General features: G+C 51.5%; 1 protein-coding gene and 1 long non-coding RNA gene across 2 annotated transcripts; both read left to right on the top strand.

The window, feature by feature from the left end:
* The first annotated feature begins 146 nt into the window (after positions 1–146).
* PLA2G2D (phospholipase A2 group IID) lies at positions 147–7,008 on the top strand. The gene is made up of 4 exons (XM_082684510.1): positions 147–279; positions 2,709–2,853; positions 3,742–3,848; positions 5,423–7,008. The coding sequence occupies exons 1-4, from the start codon at positions 192–194 to the stop codon at positions 5,566–5,568; spliced, it is 486 nt and encodes a 161-aa protein (XP_082540636.1). The 5' UTR covers positions 147–191; the 3' UTR covers positions 5,569–7,008.
* Positions 7,009–8,176: 1,168 nt separating this feature from the next.
* On the top strand, positions 8,177–14,291 carry LOC309841512. Its single transcript, XR_014299160.1, has 3 exons — positions 8,177–9,129; positions 12,881–13,062; positions 14,031–14,291. It is a non-coding gene; the product is annotated as an uncharacterized lncRNA (long non-coding RNA).
* Positions 14,292–15,563: the final 1,272 nt, after the last annotated feature.

The raw sequence follows: 15,563 nt of genomic DNA, 5'->3' as shown, positions 1-15,563 counted from the left end.
CAAGTCTCCTCCACTGAATGTGTTCATTTTGCAATCAAAAGGTTTAAAAAAAACTGGTATTAAAAATAAAAACCATAAAATTCCCCGTTGCTAAAAACAGGAAATGGAAAGAGTGTGCTGGATGCCAGAGCTGGGAAGGACAGGGGTGGGCTGTGCCGGGTGGGGCGACTCTGATATAAAAGGCTGCCAGTATGGAAAGGTACTTCCAGCAGCTGCGTCCACTGCTCTGTGCTGGGACCATGGAGCTTCCCCTGCTGTGCACGCTGCTGGTGTTTGCTGGTGAGCTGGGAAGGGAAGGTGGGACGTGAGTGGGCGCTGTATCTTCTTCCTCAACTGAGCCTTTGCTCTGATCCCCTACGCTGGCCCCCAGTCCTCAATCCTTCTGCCCCTGCAAGGAGCCAGCAGCAGTGGCTGGTCCCCTAGAACACTGGCTTTGGCCGGGGAGCTCTGGGCTGCCACGCTGTGCAGCATGCCTCTGGTTTGCCATGAGGGTATGCAGCTAGAGGCTCAGACACTGGGGCTAGCTAAGCAGGTGCCTGCAGGGCTTTGGACGCCAAGTTACAGAAAAGGATCTCCCCGCTTCACTCTGCTCCCCTTTGTCACCTTGACCAGATAATAACAATTTTTCACTTATGCACAGTACCATGTACTTTTAGAACCCTTTCTTTCATGTTCATTGTCTCCTTCGAACCTGGGAAGAGGGTCCTGTTAATGGTGGTGGGAGATGGGGCGGTTTCCATTCAATCTTGCGCAGATCAAATGTAAAAATGTGCTTGCTAGCAAATCGGTGTTTTTGTTCCTCAATCCATCCAAGTATCCAGTGTTAGAAAGGATTTGTACTTTAAAGTGGGGCTTTATATAATCCTGGGACTACTACATTTTTTTAGAGGAACACATCTCCAGGGCTACAGCAAAAACCATCGGGGAATTTGCAGTCAAGCTACAGGAACTCATCTCTCAGATATAAAGAAGCAATACGCTGGAGAGATAAAATACACAGGCGAGCCTGCATTCAAATGCTGTCTCCTAGCAGGATGACCTTGGCCGAGTCACCCCACCTCTCTATGTCCTCACCTATAAAATGGACACAATAACACCCTCTTCGTAGGGTTGTTAGAACTTTGAAGAGAAAATGTATCCAAAGGGTTTAGCAAGTGGGATTAATAACACAGCATGTGCGTGATGAGCCGATAGCCTTGTAACTCTTGGGGGAGGGGCGCCCATCCCCCTTGGTGGCAGCGAAGGATAGAAAGAGTTGCCAGGACAGGAATTACTGACAAGCTAAGCCAGTTCACCAAAGGTATCCTGACCCCAGATGGAGCTCCTCGGTGTCTCAGGACTGGTTTCTCCTTACTGTAAAATTATAAGAGATAAGACTACCATACCAAAGCATTCTGAACCAAAACTCAACGTACAGCTTGCTTGGCAAGGGAAAACGACATCATTCAAGTGTGAGTTTACTTGTGTATTGCTAAGCTGACATGGAAAGAGCCAGACTTGGGGCAGAAAGAGGGAGGAGGTAGACCAGGAAGGCAAGATTCTGAACTCAGGTCCCTGGTTGACGCACAAGGTCGGGGGGAAGTCCGCTGTGGCTTGCCTCCAGTTTCCTTAGCACAGAAACTGGGCTTCCGGTGGGCCTGGGATGGGTCATTAGTCCCCTTAAGACTTAGCAAGGGTGTCCAGTTGGAGCCACCGTGTCAAACAGGAGTAACAACATGGGTTCCTGTACATTGAGGGGACACACCAGGGACAGAACAGACCTGCAAGTACCAGACACCCCCGGTCGCTTTTAGCTGCAGCCCAAGGCAACCTGCTGGGGATCTCACCCTTGGCCCACTGTAGGATCCCTTCCCAAATCTCCTCTTCCCACCTCCCCCTCCCCCAATTTAGGGCTCACTCCCAGGTGAGCCACAGGAGAGCTTTTTTCTGTAGCTTTCTCTAAGGGAGGTGGGGAAGAGGGTGTGCAAGGCAGGGTGCAGGGAGAAGGGTGAGTCTTCCTGTTACAGACTGGAAACTCAGTGCAGAAGCAGGAAACGGTGCCAAGCTGCCTGGGATTTCAGCCCTAGCTCGGCCACTGTGACCCAGTACGAGGCTCGAGCTGCTCATCTATCAAGTGGGCATTAATCGTAGTTCTTGTTGTATTAATATCAGTTTCTTAGTTCCCAAAAGTATACCGTAATTACGTAAGCTGATCATAACTTCAAAGGGAAGTAGGCGAGGGGTGTATAAGATCGCTCTGTAACTCCTTGCAACTTTTCTGTACCTCTAGAAAGTACCAAAATAAAAAGAGTAATTTATTGGGTGGGGGGGATTTATCTCACAGGTTGAATGAAGTCACTAAATGACTACATGAGCACGTGGTTCAGCATGCTCCGTTGGTTCAGCATCCCAGGGTCCTGGGATCAAGTCCTGCTTTGGGCTCCTTGCTCAGCAGGAAGCCTGCTTCTCCCTCTGCCTCTCCCTCTGCCCCTTCCCCCTGCTCGCGCTCTCCCTCTCTCTTTAAAAAAAAAAAAAAAAAGAAAAAGAAAAGAAAACGCAATAAGCCCTCACTAGTGCTGTATTTTTAACAGCCATAGTGCACAGTGGCTGTTGTCATTTTATTATCCAAGGTCACTGGTTTGGTGCAACCGGGCACAAGTGCCAGGCCTGTGGTCTGCTGGCCACCTCTCACGTTCACGTCCTCTCTTTGTTGCTGGACTCTTCTGCAGGTGTGATTCCAACCCAGGGCGGGATCTTGAACCTAAACAAGATGATCAAACAAATGACCAGAAAGATACCCCTCGTCTCCTACTGGTCCTATGGCTGTCACTGTGGACCTGGGGGCAAAGGTCAACCCAAAGATGCCACAGACAGGTAATCCCTTCACGGGCAGGGCGGCGGTCCTGTCCTGTCCTGTCCCGTCCTGCCCGCACCCCGGGACTCTCCCCTTTCCTGTTCTCCCATGGATTCGTTCCACGAATTCATTTTGTGGTCTGTTCTAGCAACCCTGCTGAGGCCCGGTACCGTCCAGGCCCTCCTGGAGCTTGCCTTCTGGCTGGTTCTGCAGAGTCTCCGAAGGCCCCCGGCCCTTCCAACCCTGATCTAGTTAGAATACCCACACGCACTCCCTGCTGCCACAGCATGCTAGTTTTTGTTTGTTTGTTTGTTTGTTTTAAAGATTTTTATTTATTTATTTATTTGATAGACAGAGAGAGATCACAAGTAGGCAGAAGGCAGGCAGAGAGAGAGGGGGAAGCAGGCTCCCTGCTGAGCAGAGAGCCCCGATGTGGGGCTCGATCCCAGGACCCTGAGATCATGACCTGAGCTGAAGGCAGAGGCTTTAACCCACTGAGCCACCCAGGCGCCCCTGCGTGCTGTTTTTTTAAAAAAATTCCTACTTCTTTTTTGCCACCGTCTTGTGCAATCTTCACCAGGCCCCCTGGGGAATCGGCCAGGAGGGAAGAGAGCCATCCAGACCCAGGGCCACTTCCCTCATCCACCATTTACAGGCTGTGTGACCCTGGGCATGTGGCTTGACCTCCTTGAGTCTGTTTCTTCATTTGTGAAATGGGGATCATACTAGTGCCCCCATCACAGGGGAGCAGTGAAGATGAAGGGAGTATTCACGCAGGAAACACATGCCTGGCTCACAGGAAGTCCTCAATAGGCCTGAGCTAGTGCACCCTCCATAGCGTGCGCTCAGTTTCCCCCCTCATGCAGCCGTGCTCCCTGCCTGTCCCTCCTCCTGTCCTCTCTCTCCAGGTGCTGTCAGAATCACGACTGCTGCTATGGTTACCTGAGGCAGCACCAGTGCCGTGTCCACACAGACCACTACAACTACACCTTCTCCGACGGGGACATCCAGTGCCGTGAGTGCCGGGGGTCTCGGGTTTGGAGTTAGAGGCTGAGGAAGGGAGGTCTGGCGCTTACTGCCTTCACGTGCTCTGTGACAATACACAAGCCCCTCAAGGTGTCTGTTTTTCTCGTATGTCCAGCGACAGTAGCGGGGTTCTGGAGGAATGGGGCTGGGAGTAGGGAGAGGTCCAATGGGCGTTTGGATCTGGAAGGGTGGAGGACCTCAGCTTGGATCCCAGAGCCACAATCAACCGGCTGCGTGACCTTGAACACATTGTTTAACCCCTCGGAGCATCAGTAGTCTCATCCGTAAACTCAGGATGATAAGAGTGTTCTACTCCCTAAAGTTAATTCCAGAGCTAAAATGCAAGCAGACCGAATGAGCCTCACATGCTGCCAGGCGCATGCTCAGATCAATCACTTGGGCTAAGTATGGTATCAAGTTACAACTTACATTGTTACTGGTCCTCAGAGCAGCCCGGCCAGGAGCGGCATCACCCTGATGATCTCCATTTCACAGACAAGGAAAGTGAGGCCAGAGGGACGAGGTGTTTGTCCAGGGTCACCCAGATGCAGGTGACAGAGCCTGAGCTAGACCTCCAGTCCCCCCCGGCCCTGGGCCCCTTCCTGGAGACAGCGAGCAGCTCCCAGGCCTGGGAATCAAGTGGGCTCATCACATCACTGCCTATTCATTGAAGGCTTAATAATAATAGCAACAGGGGTGCTTGGATGGCTCAGTCAGTTAAGCATCTGCCTTTGGCTCAGGTCATGGTCTCGGGGTCTGGGATCAACCCTCATGTCGGGCTCCCTGCTCAGCGGGTAATCTGCTTGTCCCTCTCCCTCTGCCCCTCCTCCCCCTCATGCTCACTGTCACTCTTTTCTCTCTCTCTAATAAATAAATTAAATCTTTCAATAATGATAATAGCAATAATAATAGCCAACATTTATTGAGCACCTACTGTGTGCTGAGCGCTTTGCTTCTCCTGTACTCTCAGCAGCCCCAAGGCCAGCTCTTACCTTCATCCCAAGGAAAGATACTAAAACTGATGCACCAAGGTCCGTTCAGCCTTAGTCTCTGCACATGCTGTCCCCTCTGCCTGGAGCACACCCCCTCGGCCACGGCGGCTTTCCGTAGGGGGAGCAGACCCCTCCCACCTCAGCTCAAATGGCTCTTGGTGCTGAGTCCCCTTCCCCCATTTTACTGTCTTGTAGACCCTGCCTCATCCCTTACTTCCACGAGGAACAGGCTATGATCCCCATTTCTGTGCTTCTCGAATATCCGCTGCCCCCCGGGAGTGTAAACCCTATGCGTCAGTTTGGGTCAGTCCTGTCCCCCTAGGGCCTGCCATAGGATGGGTGCTCAATTGTCTAGTAAATGGATGAATAAATGAAAAAAGGAGCAAGGCACCCAGGGAGGTCACCATACATGCCCAAGGTCATGCAGCTAGAGCCCAAGCAGCTGGGCAGGGTACTCTAGCTGAGCAAGGACAGGACTGCCTTCAGAAACTCCCTCCAGGCACCCTAAGGCCACCCTGAGCTTTGCTTCGGGAAGGAATAGACACTGAGCTCTGTTCTCCTCCACCTGCAGCGGATAAGGGGAGTTGGTGCGAGCAGCAGCTGTGCGCCTGTGACAAGACGATAGCCCTCTGCCTGAAGCAGAACCTGGACACCTATCAGAAGCACCTGCGTTACTACTGGCGACCCCGCTGCCAAGGCCAGACCCCCACGTGCTAGGAGTAGCCCAGCCTGCTGCCCTGCACTCCCTCCTCCGTTCCTCAGCATCTGCGGCTCTGGAACTCCACCCCTGCCCCAGCGTCGGACCCCCTCCACTGGCCTGGGAGGGTCTCAACCACGCCCCACCCTCCTTCTTGTTCTTGGACCTTCCAAATCTTTCCGACTGAGGCAGACACTCTCTTCTGATTGTGGATTAAGATCTGAGAAGAAGGCAAGTCCAGGAAGCCCCCGAGGGATGGTGTTTAAGCTGAAGCTGCAGGTATTAGGGGTGGGGACTTGGGGGCCATGGTGCGGCGCGTCCTCCCTGCCACAGCCACTCGCCAGCCCGAGTCTCCCCCTGTCCGACACACTGTCCAAGCTGCAGCCGGGATGGCCTCTCTGAAGGGCAATGCTGACCCTTCTGTCCACATGGCTCTACTTCTTAAAACCCAAAGCCTCCCACCGCCCCCGCCCCAGGGAGGACATCTCACAGAGTTTGGGACCCGCATTGTCCACCACTATGTCGCTCTCCCAAACTAGGCTGGGCGGTCCTTGTGGGAAGCACCCATGACTGTTTTGGACTTGTTGCATCTGTGCATCCAAAGTCATGCCCAGGATCAAGAAGGAACTCCACGAATCCCTCGGGAGGTAAAGGCCAGATGAAGCTGCCTGGTCCTCTTGCTCCAAACGCAGGTCCGCACGCACACCTGGTGTGTCCGCTCCTGCTTCTAGCTTTCTCGGGCTGGAACTTTGGCGGAGCCTCCTCCTGCCATCCCCAGGTGGCCAAGCCCCACCGAGGCTCCTCAGGGTCCCAGGGCCACTTGCAACAGAAGCCTCCCCTGGCTGACTCCTCCTTGGCTCTGAGGGCTTGTTCCATCCTCCAGACCCACATAGCACTTTACGGGGCTGTAGTCTACCAGGTTTGATCTTAAGTGGGATTTAACATTTGGCCTTTTCTGATCCCCTCCTGCTGGACTAGAGGTCCTAGAGGACACGGGCTTTGTCTCTCATCTTTGTTTCCTCTGCTCCCCGAAATAGCAAAGGGGCTCGATTAATGTTCGTAGACAAAATGATCCCATGATGGATGGATGGAGGTTGTGGTAGATGCTGCTGGTACCCAACCCAGATCCCCACCAGGCCCTTTCCCCAATCCCCAGCTAAGCCAGATGTTTGGCTGCTGTGTGCTCACATCTGTCTCCTCCTCCTTGTCTGCTGGGAGCTACCACCCCCCCACCCCGCTCACCTCTAACCAGTGCCTAGAGAGTGTAATACCAGAAGGACGTAACTGACCAGCCCCAGCCTCTCTGCAGGACCACCGGGCAGCATGGAAGCAGGCTTGAGGCCAGATGTCCGGAACACCTCTTTGCTTAGCTTCATACCCTGGTCCGGCCTGTTTCCCTTGCTGCCTTACAGGTTTCTCCTGAGAGCATGCCCTCAATAAATCGCTCACTTGCACAAGAATCCTGTCTCAGGCTCAGCTTCTGGGGAAACTGACTTGTGATGGGTGGATGGATGGACGGGTGGCTTCTTCATATAAGGATCTGTCATTTATATGTAATTATCTGTGTCCCCAGCAACAGGGCTGGAGCACCAGGAGCTACTGGCCCTCCAGCCTGTGACACACATAAGTGAAACAACTGTCAAAGCATGTTTCCTATTTTCCCATGAAGTTCAGTGGCTCATGAGGCAGGTAATTGGAATTAAAAACCGTGGGCACTGGGTTCAAATATTAGTCATACCCCTGACTGGCCATGTGACCTCACCTAAGGAATCTTGGGTTTCCACACATGTAAAGTATAGGCAAAAGTTAGAAGAAAATAAGACAAGGTCAGCGGATTAAACAAGATTTATGCGTAGGTAGCTGTCAGCACCATACCCCACACATGGTAATGCCTCTTTATTTAAAAAACAAAACAAAACAAAACAAAACAAAACAAAAAGATGTATTTATTTTAGGGAGAGAGCAGAGGAGAGGGGCAGAGGGAGAGAGACTCCCAAGCAGACTCCACGCTAAGCATGGAGCCCGTCTCCGGGTTCGATCTCATGACCCTGAGATCATGACCTGACCTGAAACCAGGAGTCCATCACTTCACCAACCAAGCCGCCCAGGTGCCCCGATAATGCCTCTTTAATGTTACCTGTAGTACTCTTGCTCTTGTTGTTATGTAATGACCACATCTGAAATCAAGACCCATCAGGAAAGAATAGTTAATCGATGTCCCCCTTCTTTCCACCCAATTCCTCTCTCCCATCCACGTGACGGTGCAAGCCGTGTCAGTAAGATCCTGGTGCACAAGGTTCATTTATTCAAGAGCTGGTGACCCTGCTTGTCCATTAGCACTCCTGTATGCCAGGCTCTGTGATGGTGACAAGATCCGTCTTGGCAGGCTTGGGCGTTACTGTCCTCATCTTACAACCTGAGGCTCAGAATGGGGTCGGCAACCTCCGAGGTCCCACAACCAGCAAAAGGCGAAGCCAGGATTCCACCCCAGACTCTCCCTACTTGGCCCCTGGCACCCTGTCCCATTTGTACTGGTCAGGAGGCTTCCTGTGACTTGATGGGCTTCAGCAATGACCTCATATGACAAGAAGTCCAGGGGTTAGGTGGCTTTTTGGTGACTTGGTGATGGCATCAGCACCGGGGGTCTCTCCAGCTCATGGACCACCTTGGCCGTGCTGTTTTGCCCCCCCTCCCCACCTCGTACCCTGGGTGGCTCCTCCCAGCTTCCAGATCACAGCTGTAGTCCAGACCCCAAACTTGGACATGATAACATCCAGCAGAGAGCATGCGGTCCCTGTTGTGTCTGTTTTCAATGAGCCTTACCACCACCCGCAGGACTGACTACCCCAAACCCTAGTGCTTCAAGGTGATGGGATTACTCTGGTTGGTGTCGATTCCTCCGGTTTTACTTACCCTTGAGAGGAGACCGGGTCAATGTCCCAGAGTTGCAGGTAATGGCTACAATGAGAGCGGTTGGGGTTGTTGATAGGATGGCCTTGGGTGGGCAAGTCCAAGGCTGGGTCAGGAGCAGGACCGTGCCTGTAGCTAAGCACCTGGGGCAGGGCCTGGTGGTCACAGTTGCCTGGTGATCGAGAGTTGTTTGTTATGAATGAATGAATGATGAATAAATGAATGAATCCCAGGTTGGTAAAGACATGGGACTTTGGACCAAGAGGTGGGACGGGCACATGGGGTCTCAGGGCAGCCAGGACTGAGTCCGCAGAGTAAGGTAAGACCCCGCTCCCTCCCGTGCATTCTCATTCTGGGCCAATTTCCAGTTTCTGGAATAGTTCCTGGAATTGGGTAAGAGGCATGAAGGAAGGAGAGACTCACCGGCAGTTTCCGTTCTCCGCGCCCATCTCTCAAGGAGCCTGGATGCAGGAGGCAGACAGAAGGACAGGAGTCACCGTGCTTCCCCGCCCCTTCGGGGGTCAGACTCACAAAGGAACAACCACAGGGGCAGGAGTGGAGCCAGCACAGAGCTGCCAACACAGAACACCTGGGGTGCCCACTCCCCCACTCCCCACCCCTCCCTGGGGCATGGTATTGCATCTTCCAGCTGCAGAAACTGAAACTTGAGGGTGAGTCACTTGCTGATAAGCGGCAGAGTAGGGACTCGAACCCAGTTCGCTCTGGCTCCGGGGCTGTGTCTCCCCCTACCTCCCACACTCTTTCCTGGGAAAGTTGGTGAATAAGGGCCCTGGGTGCTCCTTAGTGGGTAAGAGGATGAGGAGGTAAGAGGGGATGTGGCCAGGCAGGAAGCAGCCTGGGGAGAGAGATGGGAGTAATATTGTACTGAGAGGAGCCCATCACAGCAGGGCTCACTTAGAGCCCTCAGGGTGGGAGCCCTTAATCCCACTGCTGGCTGAATCCCCAGGCCACCTGGACCCAGGGTACCACCTCCAGGGGGCAGGGGACCCAGCCTGGGGCATGAGGGGCCTTCTCCACAGCTCTGCCTGTTTTCCCAGTAGGAACCTCTCCCAAACACCCAAGCTCCTTCCCACAGGTCCTCTCTGTTGCTGTGATGTGAGGGGGTGGGGGGTGGAGGGGTGAGGGGGTTGGGGTGGCTGAGGCTCCTGTGTCAGTACCCCTGGAGGGGGCTTGGGGGTGTTCCCTCGGAGTGCAAGGTGTCCTTGCTCACTATTGCGGACAGACCCGCCCCGACCTCACCGGGCAACCTGGACAACAGGGAGTGAAGGCCTGGCTCTCTCTAGAACTTGGGGTTGGTGGAGGTCCTCTTTTTCTTTTTTTCCCACTTAAAATAAAGGAGAGATTTTAAAGTAGTCTGTGAAAACTCGAAGCAGGTCAGAAAAGGCAAGGCGGAGAGGTTCCTTCCTCTCTCTGCTTTAGGTTCCTGGCCAAGCCTTGCTTTGGCGCCTCTCCTGGATGCACTTTCCCGGCTCTTTCCAAGACCATCCCCCTTCCGTCAGGAGCTCAGCCAGGAGTCACTCCCTGAGAAAGATCAGGGTCCTCCCAACCTAAAGCAACCCCCTCACACCCTGACTTATCTCAATGCTCTGCTTGCCTTTTCTGTTGGTTTTCTTAATCACTCATCCAGCCATTTGTTTATCTTAGATTGGAAAAACTTAGTTGATCACCTCCCAGCCCCTCCCTCAGAACGCTCAGAAATCAGCCCCTCCCTCTGCCCAGGACACGCCCCTCCTCCCAGGACACGCCCCTCCTCCCAGGAGACCTTGCTGTCAGAGATCATTCTCCAGGCCGGCTATCTCTTTTGGAGCCCCTCCCCCGGGCCCAGGCTGGCCTGGGGTGGGGCTCTCCTTTCCCCTGAAGCCCCAAGATGAGTCTGCCCCAGGCCCTGGCTCTACGGATCCCTGCTGTACTTGAGTCTCCTCGGTCCCCAAAACCCCAAGTCTGGGCGCCACAGAGCAGCAGGAAGAGGAAATAATTAAACCAGGTGGTTTCTAGCTTCTTAAGAGGGAGATGGGAAAATGCCGTTTTTCAGGGTTCCCCGGTGCTAAGAACCTTCTACACATGATCTCTTACACCTGCCCCCCCCCCCAGCCGGGTATTTTGACCTTCTTTTATAGGGGAGGAAGCAGGCTCTGATAAGTAAAATATCTTGCCCGAGGTAACTCAATCAGCAAGAAGCTGCAGAGGCTGGGCACACGAGGCCAGACCACACCAAGCTCCGAGTCCCAGGGCCACTCTCTCCGGCCCGGAAGGTGGGCTCCCGAAGGGGGAAGTTCTGAAACCTCACAGTGGACAAGAATTCCCAGGAGGAGAGTGTTTAAAATGCAGGTTCTTAGGCCAGAACCCAGACCGGGGAGGTCTGATTCTGTAAGTCTAGGATGCGACCCAGGAACCTGTATTTTTACCAAGTGCTGCTGGACATTTGGCTTCAACTGGCCCAGCAACATTTTTCAAAAAGGGTGCAGGCTGTCACCGCTAACCCCAGGTCCCCATTACCCACTCCCCCTATGGCTAGCATCCAGAGCAGGCAGAGTCTGTCCCCATGGTCAACTGTGGGGCTGACCAGCCCATTCATGCCAAGGTTGGTTCCTCCTGTGCCAGCACAGCTCAGCCAGCTGGAAGCCTGGAGACCCACCTTCTAGATCAGACTCCATGCAAGCCTCGTTCTCCTGGCCCCCACTTATTCCTCTGCCAGGTAGGAGGGGGCAGGAACCTGCTTCCCAAACCTCAGCCTTTCACACACCACCATCCAGATGTCTGATTTAATAATTCAATTTCCTCCTCCTCCTCTTCTTCTCCTCCTCCTCCTCCTCCTCCTCCTCCTCCTCCTCCTCCTCCTTCTTCTTCTTCTTCTTCTTCTTCTTCTTCTTCTTCTTCTTCTTCTTCTTTTAACTTTTCTTAACCTAAATAAATGTATTTAAGAAGGAAGATAATTCCATTCTGGTATAGAGAAAACCAGTATCACTTGTCATCCACAGAAGGTGACTGAAAACAAACAAACAAACAAGTCAATGGAAATAAAACTCTTATTGGAGAGAGAAAAGCAGGACCAATAGTTGGGTCAACTAGCCAGTACGGGAGAGGCGCTGAGGATGCCCGGGCTCCACGCAGAGACCAACTTCAACTGGTGGTATTCTGAAGGACTAGAAGGAACTAGAGAGAGAGCAGGTCAGGTGCTCCGTGAGCAACACTGTTTGTCCTCTTCTCTGGCGAGTCCCAAGCCAGGTGGGGAATGGGGGGACACCAGCTGGTTGATGCTGTAGAAGGTTCTGGAGACAAGGGAGGAGGAACACAAGATCTGCTCTTGGGGAGCACAAGCACACAGGGGAAGAAGGCAGTCACGGAGTGCCGGACCGGGAGCTAGGAGACACCCACGCTAAGCCAGCTTCTGTGATACTCTTGCTCCAAGGCCTCAAAAGGGATCAGAATATGTCATCCCAGAATATGCCACTTTGCATAGAAATTATTTTGAGCTGAAGACAGTTGAGAATGCAAAGATGCGGGAAGAGTTCTCTGTCCATCCCTTATCTGCCTCAAAGCAGGACATAAATTTCCTTTTGAGGAAACTGCCCCCAACCTTGTACTTGGAGAGAACAGCAGCTCTTATCATCAAAGCTGGGGAGTCAACTGCCAGATTGGTTTGCATAAACAGACTTTTCTAAAATAGCCTTTCTTCCATTAGTTGCCCCCATATAGCTCTTAGTCATTTCCTCACAGGTTATGTTCCTTTAAGTCCAAACCCTCTCTCTGCTATAAAGGAATCCTCTGGGTCTTATCACTCAGAGTTTCACTTCTTTTCTGTGAACTCCTGTGCATGTCAATATGAATAAATATCATGTGGCTTTTCTCCTGTTAATCTGTCTTTTGTTAGTTTAATTTGCAGGCCCCCATGGACTACATCTAAGAGGGTAGAGAAAAGTTTTCTTCACCAACACTGGCCTACAGTTCCCTGTTGACCCCATAGCGGTCAGGGTGAAAAGGCTCATGTTAAATGGAAAGGTGAATAAAACAAGATGAACAATTTGACTCTGTGGGGAAAATGCACTACATGAAAAGTTGGCAGGAAAAATGCTCTAATGTAGTGGTCAAGAGTGTGGGCTCAGAGTCCCACATATAAGGTCTGCCAGCTTTTGGGGTCTATAGGATCTTGGGCACAAGTCACTCTTTGGGCCTCTATTTATTTATCTATAAAATGGGAATTATCATACTGTCTTCACAGGCTGTTGTCAGGGGTGAATGACAGACCTCTGGAAGGCACTTGGCACCCTAGAGACCAGCCTGTGGAACACATAGCAGTCACTGTCAGGCTCATTGTTGAAGGACTGTTAGCAGCAGTGGTCGTGGGTCCTAGTGGTGGCATCCCCATCATTATTTTACTGTTGTTTCTTTCCTTCTCCCCAGAGCTCGTGCTCAGCCAGGCCTGCTTGTTGGAGCTCTATGGCACTTGCAGGCAGGCGGTGGAGAAGACACCCCTCCTTAGCCACCTCATTGTGGCTGTCACTGTGGCTTGGGCGACCAGGGTAGCCTGCGGTGCCAGCAACTGGAAACGCATCCCTCCTGGGTCAGCAGGCGTGCTGGCCAAGGTCTGAACTGAAACCTTGTCTGGGCATCGTTTAAAGCCGGGGCCGCCATACTGATTCAGCACAGCTTTCCTGGGCGAAGAGGGCGGGCTCTGGGGTTCATTCCCTTCTGCATTGCTTACCAGCTGTGGTTCCTGGGGCAAGCTCCTTGACCTCCCCGTGCATCAGTGTCCTCACATACAGGATAAGGTGTTTGCTGTACTTCCTTTGTAGGTTAATATGAGGATTCAGTGGAACCATGGCGAAGCACACTTAGGATACTATCTACACTGGGATCTGCCCCATTGTGTCAGACACCAGGCAAGGCAGTGGGCGCTCATGAAGAAATGCCAGTCCAGCCCCCAAGAGGTCCCTGTTCCCATGAGGGGGAGAATCCCCCAAACTTCAGCTTCTGAGAAGCTGGTTCAAGTGCTGACAGCAATAACTTCAAGCAGGACCTTTTTCTCTCTATCCCTCAGTTGCCCCCTCTGTAAAATGGGGTGTTTTGAGGTCCTATTGGATCATGGATTTGACAACACTTTGCGAAGCATAAAATATTAGAAGGTTTTTAATATGGAGAGTTTTCTATGGAGAGTTCTACATAGAAAGGAAGTGTGCAAGCTGAAACACGTTAGAACTTGGGCTGGATGCACAGTATGATAGCACAACCGTGTCCAGATACAGAGATCCTTAGAGAAGATAATAAGAGGTTGTAGGTTTACAATCAACACGTTTATTTGAAACCTGAGTAATCTTGGCGTCTGGCAGGAAACCAATTGTGCAACATTCCAGATTTATTAAATCAGCTGTTTAGAACTGATGATTCAAAGAGTTTTTAGGCACGGCAACCAAACAATGTTCAGATTCTCTGCCTCAGGGGTTGTCAAACCTGATAAATGAGTTGTTTGCCAATTCCCAGAATCTATCATTTTGGTGTTGATGGACTGATGAGTCTGAGATGTGATTTTTTTTTTTTTTTTTTTTTTTGCTAGAAGATCCATCTCCCTTTCTCTCCAGCTCCTTGCTGGAGAAAGGACAGGGCAGCTGAAGTAGAATGAAAACATCAGTGCAGAGGAATTCACACAATGACCAGGAATCTTCCAGGAAAAGGTAAAGGCAAAGGAAATCCAGAGGTGGGCAGTAGTTAAAGGGGTAAAAGTAGATTCTAACCAGGGCACCTGGGTGGCTCAGTGGGTTAAAGCCTCTGCCTTTGACTCAGGTCATGATCCCAGGGTCCTGGGATTGAGCCTTGCATCAGGCTCTCTGCTCAGCAGGGAGACTGCTTCCCCCTCTCTCTCTCTGCCTGCCTCTCTGCCTACTTGTAATCTCTGTCAAATAAATAAAAATCTTAAAAAAAAAAAAAAAGTAGATTCTAACCAGGAATGATTGCAATGGGAGACAAGAGCCTTCACATACAATAGGGCTCAGTTCAGAATATAGGATGGACATGTGGGGATTTACAACCATGGAGCAGGTGGGCCTGGAAAATCACTAAAAGAATATACATCAGAAGTAAGGGGCGGGGGGGATTCCAGCTAAGCTGACTGAACAGGATTCTTGCCAAAAGCAGCCCTGGCTGATCAGACATCACCTCAAGGATGATGAGGGGTGAGGAACCTGATCAGATATCAAAGTGATCAGATATCGAGGATGAGGGTTTTGGTTAAAGCCCCTTGGCAGGATTCTTGCTCTTAAGGATGTGGCTGAGTCAAAAAAGGTCTTAGAAGAGCCTGACTCAATTTGGACCAGAAGAGTCTTCATCCGTCCCTCTTCTTGTTCAAGGAAAGAAGAGACAATCTTTCCTCGGAACACCATGAGTCCTTTTATTATTCTGCTGCCTTTTTTTTCATGAAGGATCAGATAACCCACTACTTGGGACCTGGCCCTAGCAGCTAGCTGCTGGATGGTCTGAGCAGTCAGGCATCAGATAGGGGAGTTTCTATGAAAATAATGGAGAGACGAAGATTAGTCATGGGGAGCCAGCCCAGTTTCTGAGACCCAAAAGCAGCCAGTTGGAAGAGTTCTAGATGTGGGGTTGGAGACATCTACGGGACGGAGTGAGGACAGCAATGATGATCCAACGACCTTGCCAGCTTGCGGTTCGAATGTCTTTGGCGATGGCATCGGGCATTCCAGTAAACGTTCTGAGTGGCTCACACGACAGCAGACACCATCGATCATGAGTTCTCTAGATTTTTTTTCAAGTCGTCCAGCTTCTGTTTATAGGGCATTGGGAACCCGGCAGTTTCAGTTCTCAGGGATGCGAGCCAGGGAGGTGGGAGAATAATTAGAAACTTCAGTCTGGGGAATTAGAGTCAGATATTGGAGAACCCCAAGGGTGAGCTGTTGTTTTCTGTTAAAACACGAAATTTCTCTCTGCAGTCAGCCTCCCCTTTCTGACCAAAGATAATCTAAGCGCAGCTGATCTTGTTTACAAAATTATTCTGGTCTCATCCAACTGGACATGATTATTTACATAAGGATGACAAAAACAGATTTTGACCACATATCCCTTTTTTAGTTTG

The sequence above is a fragment of the Mustela nivalis genome, assembly GCF_964662115.1.
Source record: "Mustela nivalis genome assembly, chromosome: 10".
NCBI classification, from domain to species: domain Eukaryota; kingdom Metazoa; phylum Chordata; class Mammalia; order Carnivora; family Mustelidae; genus Mustela; species Mustela nivalis.
The sequence above is the reverse complement of the archived record's forward strand: the minus strand, read 5'-3'. Positions and strand labels throughout refer to the sequence as shown.

Coding starts and splice junctions, on each gene's coding strand:
- PLA2G2D (XM_082684510.1), top strand. CDS start 192: ATGGAAAGGTACTTCCAGCAGCTGCGTCCACTGCTCTGTGCTGGGACC. Junction 280..2,708: donor CACGCTGCTGGTGTTTGCTG/GTGAGCTGGGAA, acceptor ACTCTTCTGCAG/GTGTGATTCCAACCCAGGGC. Junction 2,854..3,741: donor CCCAAAGATGCCACAGACAG/GTAATCCCTTCA, acceptor CTCTCTCTCCAG/GTGCTGTCAGAATCACGACT.